This window comes from Antechinus flavipes, chromosome 1 (genome assembly GCF_016432865.1).
Source record: "Antechinus flavipes isolate AdamAnt ecotype Samford, QLD, Australia chromosome 1, AdamAnt_v2, whole genome shotgun sequence".
In the NCBI taxonomy this organism is placed as follows: Eukaryota; Metazoa; Chordata; class Mammalia; order Dasyuromorphia; family Dasyuridae; genus Antechinus; species Antechinus flavipes.
This window is the reverse complement of record NC_067398.1, coordinates 577,891,727-577,912,005: the sequence shown is the minus strand read 5'-3', so window position 1 is coordinate 577,912,005 and position 20,279 is coordinate 577,891,727. Positions and strand designations below refer to the sequence as shown.

The following is a 20,279-nucleotide window of genomic DNA, read 5'->3' as shown; positions in this document are numbered from 1 at the left end:
CATTTGAAGATTGGTAATGGCAGATAGGAGACTTGAAAGTCTCTAGGTGGGGCCCAGAGAGTCTGGGCCTTTGTGTCTAGATCTCCAAAACGATGTACCATATGGCACAGTGAATAGTTCAAATCCATCCTCAGACACTTATTAGGTGTATGACCTGGGTATTTCACTTAACTTCTGCTTGCCTCAGTTTCCTTCCCTGTAATTTGGGGATATAATAGCACCTGACTCCCAGAGATGTTGTGAGGATTAAATAAGATAAAACACTTTGTAAACTTTAATATGCTATATATACACTAGGCATTATTGTTGCTGTCTGATATGACTTCTAAAACGCCTTCTAGCTCTTAATTTTTATGCTTCTCTGATTTTTCATGCATAAGAATTTTCAATTAAGAGGATAAGCCTAGGGCTAGAAGTGAGTCAACCTAGATTCTGGACCTGGTTTTGCCAATTAGCTAAGATCTGTGCTTCATTTCCTTGCCTGACAAATGGGGATAATAATCCCTGCCTCAGCAGCCATACAGGCTGTAGAAAGATAATGTGATTGCATCATGAAATCTTTGGCTTTTGTAGTGGAATGAATCCCAGAGGATCAAGGAAGTGAAGATGTTTTGAGTGGCTGATAGCATTATACACCCTTATCATAAAAATTATTTAGAGGAATTGACTCTAAATAGTGTTGCATCTAAGCAGCAACCTTCCTTTTCAGATAATATGGAACGTTTCTCTCAGACCTTAAGAGCAGTTATGAATTGTCTTGAATTTCATCAAAGGAATCCAGGCTCTCAGACTGGAAGGGGTGTCAGGGGCCATCTAGGCCAATCCTTTTCTTTTATAGATAAGAAACTCAGGGCTAATTAATGGACCTAAGGACACAGGAATAATGTATCAGAGGTAAGATTTGGTGTGACAACGAATAGGAGACAAAGCAAGGACCTGGACCAATTTCCCATTTGTACACTTATAGGATTAATTAAGACTAATTTCTTTCTCCTGGAGGCTTAACTGTTTGTAAAGCACTTTCTATACATATCCTCAACTCAAAGGGGGAGAAGGAAAGGACAAAGAGAAAGAGTGGGCCTATATTCAACTAATGAGACAATAGAGTATGCATGCAATAGATCCTGGAAATCCTGCAAAAATGTCCTGGAAAAAGAAAGGAAGAAAGAGATAAAGAAGGAAAGAAAGAAAAAGGAAAAGGAAGGAAAGAAAGAAAGAGGAAGAGGGAGAAAGAAAGGAAGGAGGAAGGAAAGGAAAGAAAGGAAGGATGGAGGAAGAAAGATAAAGAAAAGAGGAAAGAAAGAAAAAGAAAAGAGGAAGGGAAGAAAAGAAAGAGGGAAGGAAAGGAAAGAAAATGGAATGGAAGGGAAGGAGGCAGGGAAGGAAAAAAGAAAAGGACTGAAGGAAAAAAAGAAAAATTAGATAGAGAAAGAGAGAAAAAGAAAGAGAGAGAGAGAGAGAGAGAGAGAGAATGAGAATTCTTTAGAAAAATCTCATTTGAATCTCACCACAACCCCCCTCTAAGGCAAGTTATTGTCTCCATTTTAAAGATGAGGCAATTGAGGCTGAAAGAAGTGAATTAACTTGCTCATAGTCACTATGCAATTAAGTGTTGAAGACAAGATTCACACCTATGTGCCTGACTTTAAATCAAGCCCTGTATTCTTTTTTCCTGGCCTTAGAAAAAGAAATAAAATATTGATCTTTTATAAAAGGAAAAACTGATGGTTTGAAGAGTTATTGATTTTTTTTATCTCTGGTTTTTCCACAGGAGTTTGAATCAAAGAAAACATGCTGACTCAAGCCTCCTTTCAGTCACTGTTGCTTCTTTTACTTTATTTGGTAAGATCCGACAGTTTTCCTTTCTATTTTTTACTAGACAATGTGCTGACAACTTAAGTATTTTGTGTCCCTTTCTTGCTCCCCCTTCTGCCTTGTTTTTCTTCCCTCCTCTTTCAGTGGATTCCCCAAATTTCCTTTCTCTTTTTCTCAATCTTTAGCAGGGGGATCTTGTCAGGGAGAGCCAATCAGAGTAGAATCCCTGTTTAAAAAAATTAAAAAAACAAAACAAAACTTTCCTGTAGAACAAATGCAAATCCAAACCTGGGTCAATATATGGGGAGGATATAAAAGATCCTGAGTGGGTAAATGATTTGGCCATAGCTGTACTGTCAGGATGTGTCAGAAGGGAGATGTACTCCTTCTCCACTGCATTATACTTTGCTAAGTCAGAAGGTGGGAGTTCCTATCTCTTGAAACCTTTCTTTCTTCAAGACTCAAATCAAGTTCCTGTCCCCCAGGTGTGTTACATCGCCCCCTCCCCTACTTTGCATGTGCTTTGAATATAGCTATATATGTTGTATGATGTTGTCTCTCTCATTAAAATGCGGGAATTTGTTTACTTTTGTTTTTGTGACCCCAAAACCCAGCACAATACCTGGCATATAATACATATTTAACAATTTTTGATTGACTGATTCCTTGAGCTTAAGGATTTGATGATCTGTTAAAATGCAGGGAATATACTGAAGTTTTATAGCAGAAGACCTTTGTACTTTATCAGGAATGTTTTCCTGATCCTTTACAGGAACAAGATTAGAAAAGAAATGAAAGGAGAGAGCCTGAGGTCACTGGGCTTTGTAGACAGTGGATGAGGCTGTGGGTATAGAGATAAGCAGAGTAAAGGTACATCTCAAGGCATCACTGACAAACCTCACTCCTTCACAGCTTTTCCTTAGGCTAGTATACAATTCACATTAAACTCTGAGGAGCTTTCCCTGGTTTTGCCATAAGTATGGCAAGCCTGCCACTGCCAGTTGGTCACTGGTTTAATTTTTGCTATCCACCCTCCACTTTGGATGCTAAATTCAACAGAAATATGCACAAATAGAGTTTGGGGAGGTTCCCACTATTTCTGAAGAAACTCTTAGTGTCTTATCACAGTTTATGGCAGTTGGCTTGTTCCTGCCAACCCTGGATATATTAACTTTAGTGACTCATAGAGTGTACAAGAGTTTTGAAACTTTTATAGCTCCCTTAGTAATTTTAATGGACAGGAAGAGAGATCAATGGCCATGATATAAAACCTGAACTTTGAACCCTGAAGTCAAATACCATACTTCTGTAATTATTTCTTTATAGTGAAGCCGCCCTCTATATGCTGGGAAGAAGCTGCTATTATTGGTGGGACAGTGATAATGATATAATGGGGGAAAGTCATAGTACCATGCTAGGTGGAGAATTAAAACACTTGGGCCTGAATCCTGATCCTGATCCTCATTAGCTGTGAAGTCGTGAATAAGTTTTCTCTCTCTGAAGCTTAATTTCAAAATCTTCAACGGGAATAAACAATTAATTGGTAAACATTTATTAAGTAATGCCTCTGTGCTACATACCCCAGTAAGGGATAAAAAAGGGAAAAAATGACAGTTTATACCATAAAGAAGCCTATGCTTTACTAAGGGAAGACTACATGTACACATATAATAGTTAATAATAGCACTTACATCCCTCTTAAAGGATTTATTTTAATAAAAAAAGATTTATATGTGCTTTGCCTAGGCTATTATGAGATTGCTGTTATCTTTGTCCCCATTTCAATGAAAGGTTAAGGGACAATAACACTATCTGGGCAGGATTTAAACTTAGATCTTTTTGACCCTACCTGGCATCAGCAGTTAAGAGAATCAAGAAAGATCCATGTCAGAAGTGGTTGATGAGCTGTTTTTGAAGGAAAATAGAAATTGTGAGAGGCCAAGGTAAGGGAGAGGTTAATTTAGAATTTAGAATTTAGACTGACTACCTAGAGGGAACTAGATGGTATGATGTATAGAATGCTGGGGGCTGGACTTAGAAAGACCTGAATTTAAAGCCTTCCATACTTCCTGGCTGGTGACAATCCTGAGGAAGTCATTTAGTCTCTGCCTTCTTTTGTTTCTTCAACTATAAAATGGTGATAACAATAACCCCTACTTTCCAGTGTGGTTTTGAAGATCAAATAAAATAATATTTGTAAAGTACTTGGCAGTGCCTGCTACATAGTAGGTGCTTACTAAACAATTATTCTCTTCTTTCCTTACTTTACAATATTGTCTGGAGACATAAATTAAGCCTTCAAATGTTATATAATCATGAGTTAATTTTATCATGATATTCTCACTCATATGAAAAGTGGAATAAATATTGATAGATATCAGGATGTGTTTCTTACAATCCATATCACCCTTCAAGATTCAGTTTGGGTGCTGCTTCCTACGTGAGGGATCTCTTGCTCCATTCCTCCTTTCTATCTAATCCCACTCAGTGCTCCCTTCTGAAATATGAATTTACTTTAGATGGCTATTATATTTATCTATTTGCGTAAGATCAACAAGGTACACGATGTCACCCTTCTTTGTTATATAGGTTCCTGGAGGAGAGAGACTGTTTCATATCTATCTTTGGTTTACACTTGCTGTTCAGTCATTTCAGTCATATCCAACTCTGTGAACTTATTTGGAATTTTCTTGGAATGGATTGCCATTTCCTTTTCTAGCTCATTTTGTAGTTGAACTCACATTTATTTACCATTAAAACTTTGGCAAATTTCTTTATAGACATCTTATTATGTCTTCCAACAATCCCATGAACAGACTTGTTGATTATCCCTTTAGCAAATATAAAAATTGAGGTTGAGAAAATTTATACAATTTGTTCAATGTCACAAAGTTAGTAAGAGACTAAAAAAAGAATTTGAGATAGAGTTTTTTCTCCCCAAGTCTAGTGATCTACTCACTGCATCAGCTGTTGCAGACTAGGTACTTAAGTGTTTTATGAACTGAAGAATTACAAGGTTATTGTACCATTTATTGTCCCACCCAGCTTTCTTTACTTGAATAGAGGGGAACTGAGAATTCACTGGAGAGGGACTCCTTCCAAATCAGAGCTTCTCTACAACTTCTAGGGTTGCTGTAGTAAAAACTCCCCTGGAATGTAGTCCCTCTGGAGGGAAGCCTTCAGGAACTTTGCTAATGTGGTCTTGCTATGTCACTAGATCTGTATGAAAAGATTTCAACTTACTAGTTACCAGAGTTTATTTGCTTCTTTGACATAGCTTTCAAGACCTTCAGAGGTCTTGAAATCAGAGAAGGTCTTTAAAGGACAATACATAACCAACTTAAAAAAAGATAAAAGGGGGAAGAAAACTGAAGTCATGAAAGGTATATCCATAAGATAAACATCCATTCTGGAATATTAGAATACTCTAATAATATTAGAATATTAGATATCTCTGCTCAAACTTGGAAGAAGCTTTTTTTTTTAAAGCAGAAAATGCTATCTTTTTTTCTTTTTTTATTTTTTCTCGTTTCAATAGGATGTTTTTTAAAATTTTTATTTAATAATTACTTTATATTGACACTCGTTTCTGTTCCGATTTTTTTTCCCTCCCTCCCTCCACCCCCTCCCCTAGATGGCAAGCAGTCCTTTATATGTTGGATATGTTGCAGTATATCCTAGATACAATATATGTTTGCAGAACCGAACAGTTCTCTTGTTGCATAGGGAGAATTGGATTCAGAAGGTATAAATAACCCGGGAAGAAAAACAAAAATGCAGATAGTTCACATTCGTTTCCCAGTGTTCTTTCTTTGGGTGTAGCTGCTTTTGTCCGTCATTTATCAATTGAAACTCAGGTCTCTTTGTCAAAGAAATCCACTTCCATCAGAATACATCCTCATACAATATCGTTGTTGAAGTATATAATGATCTCCTGGTTCTGCTCATTTCACTTAGCATCAGTTCATGTAAGTCTCGCCAGTCCTCTCTGTATTCATCCTGCTGGTCATTTCTTACAGAACAATAATATTCCATAACATTCATATACCACAATTTACCCAGCCATTCTCCAATTGATGGGCATCCATTCATTTTCTAGTTTCTAGCCACTACAAACAGGGCTGCTACAAACATTTTGGCACATACAGGTCCCTCAGAAAATGCTATCTTACAGAAAAAAAATGTTAGCAACCAGTTATCTTAAATGGAGGGATAGGCTAAAAATACAAATAGGTTTTAGGTTTGTGTAAATTTTAGAGAAATTAATGCTGATAGAGTCATCATTGGTAAATAACTAGAAGGTAGGAATAATGAAAAGCAGAAGTAGAAAACAATCTAATACAAGTGAATTATTATTAAACTAAGGAGAGCAGTCTAGGATTTCCTTCCAACGGAATTCTAGGACATGGCATTCATGCCTACTGGTCATCTTTAAGATCCCCCAGGAGAGAAACTGGAATGTTGAACTAGCCCCTCACCAAACATGCCAGCGTTGTCACCCAGGACAGCAACAATGTTAAGCAGCCTGGACTCCGTAGGATATTTCCTGTGTCCTCTTGAGCTTTTGAAAACATATTTCAACACATTCTGCATGGTTGCTTTAATACAGCTAGATTCAGTGCAACAGAGATCATACCTTGATTTGTAACAGCCTTGTATGTCAACAAATGAGACAGTTATGATTTTGTAGAGAGTGGGCTGGATTTTGGAAAGGTAGAACTGGGTTCAAATCCTGCCTCAGATACTTATTAACTTTGAGATCTAGGACAAGTCTCAATTTCCAATTTCATTTGTAAAAAAAGGATAAAATATATGCAATACCTATTGTAAATAAATAATAAATATATATGTATCTATATTTTATATTATATGTGCATATATGTATGTACATATATGTACACAGTTATGTGTATTTTATATTATATGTACACCAACATTTGAGTATATACATATACATGTATATATGTGTACATGCACAAATACACACATATAGAGGATGTATAAGAAGTAAAATTTGTACTAAATTAATCGGTCAATTCTCTATTCACTTTGTTATCTCTCATTAATTGATTATGAAGGGTTTGAAAAAATGCTTTGATGATTATCCCCACAATATGAAATATTATGAACTACAATTTGAAAATATCAAGTTCATCAGAATCAAGTTCTATGAGCCTTTCCCTACCAGAGCATACTTAAGTTTCCTCATTCATAAGGTCATGGACTCACAAAATCTTTGAATTAAGAAGGAATCACAGAGACAATCTTGTCAAACACATATATGAAAAAGAAAACCTTCTACAAGACAGCTGATAATTTAGCAACTAGCATGCATTCACTTTTTTTTTCCAATTTTAAAAAAATATTTTATTTTATTTTATTAAAGGTTTTTATTTACAAAATATATGCATGGGTAATTTTTCAACAAGGACTCTTGCAAAACTTCTATTCCAAATTTTTCTCTCCTTCCCCCCAATACCTCCCCTAGATGGCAAGGAGTCCAATACACGTTAAATATGTTAAAATATATGTTAAATCCAATATATGCATGCATATTTATATAGTTATCTCAGCATGCATCCATTAAGCACCTACTGTGTAGGAGGTACTGTGATAGCCAATGGGGATAGATACAAATATGAAAATGAAACATTTTTTTCTCAAAGGCTATATGTATATTAGTGTATAATTGTTAATATTATTATTATTATCCTAGCAGGAGAGAAAGAATCTTTGTAGATGAAAGTGAAGGGGAAGTTAAAAGGCTCCATTAAAAAAATCTTTAAGTGTAAAAAAACAATCTGACCTTGGATGGAGTGTTCTTTAGTTGATATAAAATTCTCTCTCGTGCTGTTGCTATTGGACTTATTTATTGAAAGTTCAAGAGGTTTTATACAATCACATTCATTTAGAAATCAGAATCAATAATTAGGCATTCAGAAGTTAGCCATGTGGCTTCCTCATAACTATCCCAGCACTGACATTCTTTCATGTGTACCATATCAGTCTCTTAAAATATTAAAAGCAAGATCTTCCCGAAACATCCTGGGTTTATGAAGTGTCAAATATGAATTTAAAGTCAGCTTTACAAAGCTGAATTTACCCTTCAGTTTTAAAAACGACTTTGAGAAATAGTCTGAGAGCAAAGGAAAGTCTGCACAGTTTGTTTACTAAGCAGGGTATCTGTAACTCTCAAGGGATTATGACTTGATCACAATCAATCATCTGAAAATGCAGAACGTTAGACCTCTTGGTCAAACTACTTTCTTTAAAGGATGGAAAAATGAATGAATACTCAGAGAAACCTAAGATCACATAGAATTCAAGGTCTCTTGAATTCTGGTCCACCTATTTGCTATGTAACCCTGGACAAATCACTTAACTGAACTGAGCCTCAGTTTGTTATTGATGCCTTTAATAATTACTTGCATAATACTGCATTAGATATAGGGAAGAAAAAAAGTTTATCAAAAACATAAACTGATCCCCTTCCATCTACCAAGACATTTACAATCTAATTAGAGGAGAAAAAAACACTACCATAGACAACTACAATGAGGGCTATGCTGTTTAACACTTAGCATTTACTTCTCTTTTAAAAAATGCACATGGGATATATTTTTAAGTTTAATATGCATTATTTATGCTTTCTCCATCACTTTCTTAAGCCTAAACAGTCAACAAAACAATAAATTTGAATCTGATTTGTAGCATTTGTCAATTCCTGAGGTGTAAATGTCACTCTGAAATTTTAACAATTGGCTCTCTCAGACTGGTACAAGGTGACTCAGCAAACTTTTGGATAATACCAAATAACATATCACCAATGAAATCTGAAGGGGAAAGCTAATAACAAAATTGCAGATCAGAGAATACTTCATGGAGGAGTTTGCATCTGATTTGTAGGAAAAGAAATTGTATTTCCCCTAAGAAGACAGCGTGCTAGGAAGGCAGCCTTCTTAGTGGGCAGGGAATAAGCAAAGGTGAGTTACACTGAGAAGAAGATATCTTCACCAGTGGGCAAGGTCCTGTTTAGGATGTTTGTGAAGATTCGGGGTTCAGAGTTAGATCCCTGGATGCCTTAGAATCAGCCAGAGTCAGGATAAGCAAAAGTCCTTGATCTTTATTCTTGGTCTTTAGGGGTAGAAGGGAATTGAATGGATGCAGTTCTCCATGACCTCTCCTCTTTGTCTCCCACCCAAAAGTGACTCTGGCTAGTCTTATCCCACCCCCTAGTCCCTCCTGCAATTCTCTGTATATACCAATAATCGAGCCAACACAGAATAGTGGGAAGGGCCATTTTCCAAGCATATGCTTATAGAGTATTGTCCAATCAGTAATTAGCATTAAGTGCTTGGTTGTCCAACCTCAGTGCATCAATTCAAGAGTTTCAGCTCTTTAAAAGACAAAGCCCTTGTCTTTTATTAGTCATTTGAGGCTTGAAGTTTCAATTCAATTCAAAATTGAATGAGATTATTTATATTTATCTGGGAGCAGTTTGAGCCAATCAATAGAGGACTATCAGGCTGAGATCTCCAATTGAATGAGATTACTTAACTTGGAAAGGATGTAGTCTGGGAAAGATGTGCTTTTCCCAGGGGAGAGCTTGAGACCCCAAATCACCCTTTTTTCACAGATTAAAGGGGACACATTTTAAGGGCCCCACAAAAGGTTAAAGGGGACACAATTTACATCATTTCCTCCCTCAAGCAGTCCATACCCAAATTCATTTGACGAAAGTCTCATTTTCTGTAACTGCTTCAAGTTGGGTCATAGAGCTGTCCCTACATTCATTGGGGGTCTAAGCCAGGAGGGGAAGTGTGAGATCTGGAGATTGCAGCAACTCAGTCCAGGAGATGTGGAGTTCCAAGATCTTCAGGATGAAGGAGTAATTAGAAGTTTGTAGTTTAGAGCCTGGAGGAAACAAATCTCAGGAGCAGATTAAAAGTGGGGTGTTATCTAGGGTAGACATGGTGATGTTTGGGAATGGACCTTTGCAAAAGGTCCCATCTGTTGGCTGCCTTAAGGATGCTGATTCCTCCCCCCACAAGAATCCTGAACGCCACCACTGCCCATGAAGCTCCCTAGCCTTTCAGCTAGCTTTCAGCCGAAAGCAGTTTGAACCCTCTGCAAGGGGCACATGTGCAGACCCTTTGCAGGAATCAGGAGTTGGGGAATTAAAGTTGCCATGATCGGGGCAAACAATCAGCAACATGGACAACTGAACCATAAGCCTGATTCCCTTCACCTGGAGTGAATTCCCCTTCATTTAAAGAACAATAGCCTCTATGAATAACGTCTTCTGATTGAGTGTTTTCAGGGAGCAGGATGGCGGAGTTAAGGGAATGGCACACCGGGAGAGTCAGGTCAGGAGTATCTGGCAGGAGAGCCTGATATCTAACTATCTTCCCACTCTTGAGCCACTAGTGGCCTTTGGCTTCTAAAATGCTCTGAACCTAAGGGGGAGGTTAAAACCTCTAATGGCTGTTCCAAGGTTAATTTTGAGCCTTCTTCAATTAAAAGAGCCGTGGCAGCCACTGCTTTAAGGCAGAAGGGTCATCCTAGAAAACTGAATCCAGTTTCTTTGAGAAATAGGGGACAGGTCTGGGATCGCCCCGGCATGGTCCTGCCTTTTGGGACTGTACATCAAGATAAGAAAGCAGTTAAGTGGCTCCAAAAGTTTGTACTTAAGAAATATCTCAATCCTGGCTTAGACTGGAGTAGAGAAATCTATTTTCTCCCAGATTTCAATATGGGAGATCTTTGGGAGCAGCACAAAAAGGTCATCTGGAGGTCTGAGAAGAGAAAATTGGGTCCCCAATTTCACTATTAATCTTGCCCCAATAAGGGATCAGACTAGGAGGGAATAATAAGAAATGAGCATTTAAATGACAGGTCATTTGGGGAGGCAGAGCAAAGGTGTCAAGACAGCTTTTAAGTTCCCCTGTAATCCCCACTCTATGGGGGGAGGGATAAGTGAGAGCAGAGTGCCAGAGTGAGAATGAAGAAGTCCTCATAGGAAAGAGAAATTCAATTGTCTTATTGGCCACATCTGGGGATAGCCAAGGTTCCGATGTTGTGGTGGAGGGGGAGCTTGATCAAGCCCCAAACTCCTGCTGGAGGACAGGGCACTGGGGGAGGGCAGCTTGTTCCCTGTAGGCAGAATTTCCTCCAGTGCCCCTCAGGGCAAGGACTGGGGAGTTTCCTGGGACAGTTTCCATGAAAGCAGGAACCTCTATAGTTCCTGGAAATGTCAACAGGCAAGGGTAGGGACTTTTCTCCAAATCTTTCTTTAATTCTGTGGCCTCTCTCCTCTGCTTTAGTTTGATCCCCATCGTTAAAGACTCCAAAAAGTGCTTCTATCAGCTGAGGGAGAAATTTGAGGGCCCCAAACTGGCTTCTGCAGTTTTCTTCACGTGTCTAGGGCAGATTATTTAATATTAACATCTCCCCAAGAAAGATCAAGAAGGGCATTGGCCTTGGACCCCTCAAAAAGCTGGGTGGGTTCCTCAGAGTAATGGTCATGTTTTTCCTTAGTCTAGGAGAGATTTGACATCAAAAGAGGCACCTCTGCTCTGAGTGTCTCCCTGAGAGTTTGCTGCTTCTCCCAGGGGGAAGAGATTAAAATCAGTATCCTGAGGAGAAAAAAGAGTCAGGATCTGGTTCAGGTGAGGGAGATAGAGCTAAAGAGATATTGCCAGACATAAGGTCTTGTTCTGGAAGGGATTCAGAAGCCTCCTGATAGGGATTGGATAGGGATGTCCATTTCCCTAGAGGAGCAGGAAGGAGGGAGTTTGATTTCTTTTCAGCAAGTTTAAGCAGCATCCTGCAATGCTGTTTTAATTTAAACTTTATTTAGTTTTGAGATCTTTCAAGCCAAATTTGTCTTTGTTTTTTAAGAGACTTCCTAAGGAAGAATCCTTAGAAATGGAGGTATTCTGTCCTATTTTGCCACAAGTCTTAGTTTCCCTGATTCTATAGTTTCTCATTCTTCTCTAGGCGTCCCTAAAGATGAAGAGATGATGAAGTGCTCCCTGGTTAAGGGAACTTTTGTCAGAAAATGCAGGAATTCATTTCAGGCATCCCTGAAAGAGCATTCTGCCTGAACATGGAGCTGCAACAATCCAAATTTTCCTGGGAATTTGGATCATCCTAGCTATAGAATAGACAACAAGAAAAGGCTTTACCTTGTCCAGATTCTTGGGGATTCCCAGCCAAGGAACCAAATGATGAGGTGCAAGAACTGGGGTGAGAGATCCTCTCTGGTCAGAGCTGCAGGTCCTATGCGAAAGAATTCACAAATTCAAAATATGTGGCAAAAGGAATTTTATTTCCCCTAAGAAGACAGTTTGCTAGGAAGTCAGCCTTCTTAATGGATAGGGAATAAGCAAAGGTGGGTTACACTGAGAAGAAGATATCTTCACCAGTGGGCATAATCCTATTTAGGATGTCTGCCTGATTTAGACTTTAAAGAGTAGGCATTCAATAGGCAAAAGAGTAAAAGGAGAACATTTGTGGCATAAGGGACAACTAGAACAAAGACAGATGGGGAAAATGCAGGACTTATTGATGGGATAAAGAATAATTTAGTTTGGAGAGAGCTCATAGCATGCTGTGGAGATTAATAATGAAAGAGATTAGAAACAAAGGTAGGATGACACAAAATTGGGAAAGTAGGGTAGTGGAAAGGCTTTGAATTCCAGGAAAAAAAGAATCAGGATATTATTTAAATAGCAGTAAGAAGTTTGGAATATTTAAGACAGTTTTGACATGACTAAATCTGTGTATAAGGCAGATTATTCTCTTATCGAGTAAACTGGGAGGTAACAAAGGGAAGAAAGTCTGGTAGGAGGATAGTAAATAGCCCAGATGAGTAGTATAAGTACCTTACGAGGGTAGTGATGATAAGAGAGATGGTTTAGAGCTGAAAATGACAGGACTTGGTAACTGATTGTATATGAGAAAGGAGGCAGAGGAAAGCATCATAGATCATAGGACCACAAGCTTAGATGTAGAAGGGACTTTAGAGAACCTTTAGTCTACTGTCATTTCAAAGATGAGGCAAATGAAGACCAGAGAAATTAAATGATTTGTTTGTGTTAATGCAGGTTAACATGGTAGAGTTAGGATTCAAATCAAGGTCCAATGACCAAAAATCCAGTACTTTTCCCACTTTACTATAGAAATAGACCATGTAATTTCTACAAGGTTTTTTGAATATATGGTCCCTTGTGAATATTAAAGAACATTTTCTAGCATTGAGACTATTCAACTCAGGAAAATTGATAATATTAAAAAAAATAGGATTTTAACATCAGAAGAAGAAGAAATGTTTTGTGGAAAGAGAATAAACCCGATTGGAGCACATTGAATTCAAATTTCATCATTCATTTCAAGATAGGTCATGCTAAGTAAACTTCATTACCATTTTTGACGGGATTAATTCAGTGGACTGAATTCAGTGGAGAGACAGATATAGTTTAGCTAGATTTTAGTGGCATCTGACAAAGTATTTCATGATAATCTTGTGGATAAGATGGAGCAATGGTCTAAATCAGTGGTGGCAAAGTCAGAAAGTAGAGCACTAAATCACACTTAAGGGCCCTTGTGGGGCACATTTTTTCTTAGAAACCCACAAATTAAACTTATCTATTTTATTTTATTCACTATCTATTTATTTTTGCTTATTTTATTAAATATTTCTCAATTACATTTTAATCTAATTCTGCTGCATTCTGGAATGTCTGTTTGACAACTTTGGTCTAAATTTTTGAATTGCTTAAATGGAAATGGTCAAATGATTGTATCTAAAACAAGACAAAAGCAAGAAAACAAAACAAAACAAAAAAAAAAAAGATCAAAGTATTAATGGCAACCTAAAGGAAAGTTTCTAGTGCAGTATTCCAGCAACATATTATGTTCCATTTCCTATTTTTACCAATGACATGGATCAATGTATCAATGGCATACTTTTTAAAATTTGTAGATGGCAGAAAATTTGGAGAGATAGCTAATGTGTTGAATGACAGCTTAAAAAATCTCCATAGGCTAGAATTATGCTTCTTAATCAAATAAGGTGAAATTTAAATTTACAAAAATAATAATAAAATTGCATTGCTTGTCTGTTTCCTTCTTTTCTATTTTAAAATTTTCGATGGTCCTTTCTTTTTGTTTTTTTTTCATACTATTATTATCTACTAATTCCCCTTCCCTTTTCTTGTAACCAATAAGAAAATGCCTACACAGTAGCTATGTCTAAAAATGTTGTCTAGCATCCATCACTTCTTTATCAAAAGGTGGATGGCAAGCTTTGGCATTAGCCTTTTGAAGTAATAATTAGCCTCTATCTTGATGTGAGTTCTGAAATCTTATAAATTTATTTTCTTTTAAATTACTGTGGTCATTGTATAAATTGTTCTCCAGATTATGCTCACTTCATTTAGCATCTATTCATAGAGGTCTTCTCAGATTTTTCTTGCAGTACTTCCCTCTGGGCTAACTCTCCCATCTTTTACTTGATTGGTAGATTGGCTACCTAGAGGGACAACTACTACCTATACGTAGGTATCCTCTTAACATAATAATTCACAAGCCCCAATCAATGTTCTTCATATTAACAATCAACCAATAATTTCCATTAGCTTGTTGAAAAAAGGCTTTTACTAAAATACTATGGCAATTATCCCCTTTCCACATCCCTAAAAAACAACAACAATCTGGGACATACTTTCATACAAAGAAACATAGAATCTGAAATAGGATGGGAGAATAGACATGAAATTAAAGTACAATGGTAGTGAGGTTCACATATAAGAGATACACATAGCCAAGGCAAATCACAACTATAGAAAGGCAGGTCTTTGACATTCTTTTTTTTTCTGAAGAGTCCTCATAAAGTTCATTATGGGGAGAGACATCAGTGATGGACATCACTCTTTTTTTTCTTTTTTAAATTTTCAATAGTAGTTTATTTTTGCAATTACATGTAGAGGTAATTTTCAACATTCATTTTTGTAAGATTTTGAGTTCCACATTTTTTTCCCCTTTCTTCCTTATCTTTTCCCTTCCCAGGACAGCAAGCAATCTGATATAGGTTATACATGTATAATCATTTAAAATATATTACCATATTAGTCATGTTATGAAAGAAAAATCAGAACAAAAGGGAAAAACCATGCAAAAAAAGCAAATAAAAAAGAGATGAAAATAGTATGTTGAAATCTACATTCAGTCTCCATAAGTCTCTCTGGATATGGATGACATTTTCTATCCCAATTCTATTGGAATTGTCTTGGATCATCACATTGCCAAGAAGAGCTAAGTCACTCATAGTTGATCATTACACAGTCTTGCTGTTACTGTATATAGTGTTTTACTGGTTTTATTCATTTCACTCAGTCTCAGTTCATATAAAAACTTTCTAGGCTTTTTTTGAAATTAGCCTCATCATTATTTCTTAGAGAACAATAATTACGAATGAGTCTCTCTTGATCAGGCTGGCTTTTCATAGAGTGTGCAATCTAAGCTGGATAGATTGTTGAATTCTTAAACTATGTTCTCACTAGGATAGGCTATTGTCAAGGTGGAAAGGGCAGGACACAGCTATTGAACTGCCTCAATTAGGTTTGAGTTAGGTGATTCACTTTGATTCTGTCCAGTGGCTGATTTTAGACTGAGCCAGAAGGTTGCTGAACCACTAGGCTCTTCACAAGGCATTTCATCTTATGAGTCCTCCCACACACCCTTTCCTTCTATTCCTCTTTACATGTAGTCTTTCTCCACCAGAATGTAAGTAGAAATGGTTTTATTTGCTTGGCAGAGTGCTTGGCACATAGAAATAGTAACAGTTTTGTTATCATCATTTTACCAATGAAAGTAGGAGAAATTAAGCACACTCAATGTTCCATAACCAGTGATGTGTCAGAACTGAACTAGAACCCAAATCTCAAAGAATGATGGTTTTTTTTAATCCTTTGTTAATAGCCTTTCTTTATGTACAATATCTGAATTGCAGAACTGAATTCTTCAAACCAGTGTGAGTCAGATTGCCATTTTTAACTTAACAAATGAGCAAAAATAATATTTTTGTGTTAAAAAAATATTAGTAAACTGGATAATGAAGCTGGCCTTTCAAAACACATTTGTAAGAGCAAGAGTAAGTGAAGATTTATTTGCCCTTATCTTTTATTTAACAATTGACAGCAGGCTAGCCAAGACTAGACAAGCCTAAAGATATGTTTATTAGACTTTCCTTTCTTTATTCTCATGTTATTTGAAAATTCTGACACTATATACACAATATATATATATATATATATGTTTATACATATATGTGTGTTTCTACACACACGTGTGTGTCTATTTTTTAGCCACTATTTAATGGTTTTCATATGTATGAATGTGTACATTCTTGACTGGGGAAAAAAATCTCTCTATTGCACATGACCTGAATTCTATCCTTTTATAGGTTTATAACTGTTTGCTCTTTTTCAGAAAAGCTCTTGGCAGCTATTGATGTTCTGGTTATAGTGACCTCCTTCCTGTTTCTGTTCTTTCCCATCCTTGACTTCATCCCAAATATTACCATATTCAGAACTCTTCAGCAAAAATAAATTGTATTACTATCCTTTTCTTTGTGCAACACCAAATCCACCTCTGCCCTTTCTCCAACAAAAGAACTACAACTATAACAAATATACATAGACAATATGTATATAGTTAAGCAAAACAAATCAACACATTTGCCATGTCCAAAAATGTATACCTTATTCTGGACCTCTGGTCCACCTCAGCTTTTTGCTATGATATTCTAGGCAAGTGTCACCCTCATCCTTCTACTATTAGGTGATACAATGATTATATGTACCTCAAATTAGGAAGATCTGAATTCAAATCCTTCCTCACATACTTACTAGCTATATGACCCTTAGCAAATAATTTAACCTCTATTTCAGTTTGTCATCTATAGAATGGGAAGAATAATAGTGGTTGTTTTAAGAAATAAGTGAAATAATATTTATAAGGCACTTTTTGCAAACATTGAATTGTTATATAAGTGCTAATAGACTTATTCTGGTTATGATTGTTTACCACATTAGTCAATGTTGTTCTTTTTCAAATTATTCTGACTCTAATCTTTATATAGAATGAAAGAAAAATACCTTCCATTTTAAAATAACCACAGAAAAACTTCCCTAAATAAATTTACTTTACTTTGTCTTCATTGGAATGATTATGGAATCATAACTGTGGAGCTGGAAAAAATATGGAGGGCAGGGACTGTCCTTTGCCTCTTTTTGTATCCCCAACACTTAGCACAGTGTCCAACATATAGTAGGAAATTATCATGTGTTTATTGATTGCTTAGAGGGAATCTGGTCCAGCCCCCTCATTTTACAGATTTAAAAAATGCCTTCCATGCTCATTTCTACCACTCTAAGGAGAGAATAATATTTGAAAATCATTCTCATTATTATCATCACCATCACCACCACCATCATTTCCATCATTTCATTTATCTTTATCTATTTGGGGGAAGTGCTCAATGAGGAACATTCTTTATATAGATCTAGGGAGAAGGAAGGTGGTAGGCACTTCTTTTAGTCTATCATTTACCACACTGTGTCCAACCTTAGTGGCCATCCATTGGAAGTTTGTTCACAGGAAATTGGTAGACTTTGACATTCAGGGTCTTCATATCCTAAAGCTGCCACATGAAACTGTTTGAAATACCTGCTTTACTCTTACATGTATTTTTATAGGAATGTCTCTCTCAACCCTCTTCTATAAGGAAATATAGACTTTCTCAGATTTTACATGACTTTTTTGACTGTAAATGTTGTGATCATATCAGGCTAATCACTTAATTATATGATATTTGTTTTCTTGTAAGAAATATTCAGATCACAAGGAGACTATGTAAACAATATAAAAAGAAATAAAAATGTTAATGTCCATAATAGAAACGTTTATTTTTTTTAAAGTTTTCAACATTCATTTTTGTAAGATTTTTCTTCCAAATTAATCCTTCCTTCTTTTCCCTCCCTCTTCTTCAAGACAGCAAGCAATCTGATATAGGTTATACATGTGCAATCATTTTAAATATATTTCCATATTTGTCATGTTATGCAAGAAAAGTCAGATCAAAAGAAAAAAATGAGAAATAAAAAAAACAACAAAAAAGAGGTGAAAATAGTATATTACAATCTGCATTTACTTTGCATAGTTCTCTCTCTGGATGCAGATGGTATTTTCCATACCAAGTCTTTCAGAATTATCTTGAATTACCACATTGTTGAGAAGAGCTAAGTCTCTCATAATTGTTCACCACAAAATCTTCCTGTTATTGTGCACAATGTTCTCCTAGTTCTGCTCATTTCACTCAGTATCAGTTCATGTAAATCTTTCCAGGCTTTTCTAAAATCAGCATGTTCATCATTTCTTATAGAACAATAATATTCCATTACATTCATATACCATAACTTATTCAGCCATTCTCCAAATGATGGGCATCCATCCAATTTCCAATTCCTTGACATTACAAAAAAGAGCTGCTTTAGAAAAAGCATTTGATAAAGTCCAATATCCATTCCTATTAAAAATATTTGAGAGTATAGGAATAAATGGACATTTTCTTAAAATTATTAGTAGCATCTATTTAAAACCAACAGTAAGCATCATATGCAATGGGGACAAACTGCAACCATTCTCAATAAGATCAGGAGTGACACAAGGTTGCCCACTATCACCATTACTATTCAATATTGTATTAGAAATGCTAGCTTTGGCAATAAAAGTTGAGAAAGAGATTAAAGGAATTAGAGTAGGTAATGAGAAAACCAAATTATCACTCTTTGCTGATGGTATGATGGTATACTCAGAGAACCCCAGAGATTCTACTAAAAAGTTATTAGAAATAATCTACACCTTTAGCAAAGTTGCAGGATACAAAATAAACCCACATAAGTCATCAGCATTCCTATATATCACTAACAAAGCCCAACAGTTAGAGTTACAAAGAGAAATTCCATTTAAAGTAACTACTGATAATATAAAATACTTAGGAATCTATCTGTCAAGGGAAAATCAGAAACTTTATCAGCAAAACTACAAAACACTTTCCACAAAAATTAAGTCTGATCTAACCAACTGGAAAAATATTAAATGTTCTTGGATAGGGTGAGCAAATATAATAAAGATGACAAAACTACCTAAACTATGTATCTATTTATTTAGCACTATACCAATCAGACTCCCCCAAAACTATTTTAATGACCTAGAAAAAATAACAACAAAGTTCATATGGAAAAACCAAAGGTCAAGAATTTCAAGGGAATTAATGAAAAAAAAATCAGATGAAGGTGGAATAGATATACCAGATCTAAAATTATATTATAAAGAAGCAGTTACCAAAACCATTTGGTATTGGCTAAGAAATAGACTAGTTGCTCAGTGGGACAGGTTAGGTTCAAAGGACAAAACAGTCAATAACTTTAATATTCTAGTGTTTGACAAACCCAAAGACCCCAGCTTTTGGGATAAGAACTCACTGTTTGACAAAAACTGCTGTATGGCAGAAACTAGGCATAGACTCACATTTAACACTGTACACTAAGATAAGGTCAAAATAGGTTCATGACCTAGGCATGAAGAATGAGATTATAAATAAATTAGAGGAACATAGGCTAGTTTACCTCTCAGACCTGTGGAAGAAGAAGGAATTTATGACCAAAGAAGAACTAAAGATCATTACTGATCACAAAATAGGAAATTTTGATTATATCAAATTGAAAAGTTTTTGTACAAACAAAACTAATGCAGACAAGATTAAAAGGGAAGCAATAAATTGAGAAAACATTTTTACAGTCAAAGGTTCTGATAAAGGTCTCATTTCCAAAATATATAGAGAATTGACTCTAATTTATAAGAAATCAAGCCATTCTCCAATTGATAAATGGTCAAAGGATATGAACAGACAATTTTCAGACAAAGAAATTGAAACTATTTCTAGCCATATGAAAAGATGCTGCAAGTTATTATTAACCAGAGAAATGCAAATTAAGAAAATTCTGAGATACCACTACACACCTGTCAGATTGGCTGACAGATAATGCAAAATGTTGGAGGGGATATGGGAAAACAGGGACACTGATACATTGTTGGTGGAATTGTGAATACATCCAGGCATTCTGGAGAGCAATTTGGAGCTATGCTCAAAAAGTTATCAAACTGTGTATACCCTTTGATCCAGCAGTGTTTCTACTGGGCTTATATCCCAAAGAGATTTTAAAGAAGGGAAAGGGTCCTGTATGTGCAAGAATGTTTGTGGCAGCCCTCTTTGTAGTGACCAGAAACTGGAAACTGAGTAGATGCCAATCAATTGCAGAATGCCTGAATAAATTGTGGTATATGAATATTATGGAATATTATTGTTCGGTGAGAAATGACTAACAGGATGATTTCAG

The 20,279-nt window shown here is 36.1% G+C and overlaps 1 protein-coding gene across 2 annotated transcripts in view; it reads left to right on the top strand.

Annotated features, from left to right (window-relative positions):
• The window catches only part of CDH17 (cadherin 17), a 75,401-nt gene that overhangs the window by 9,513 nt on the left and 45,609 nt on the right, over positions 1-20,279 (top strand). Inside the window, exon 2 of one of the 2 annotated variants that reach the window (XM_051970851.1) lies at positions 1,772-1,842. In XM_051970851.1, coding sequence (XP_051826811.1) covers positions 1,792-1,842 — 51 coding nt within the window. In that variant the 5' untranslated portion in view covers positions 1,772-1,791. Of the gene's footprint in view, position 1; positions 1,843-20,279 lie in introns of those variants that run through there. The other variant, XM_051970852.1, reaches the window with a different exon arrangement.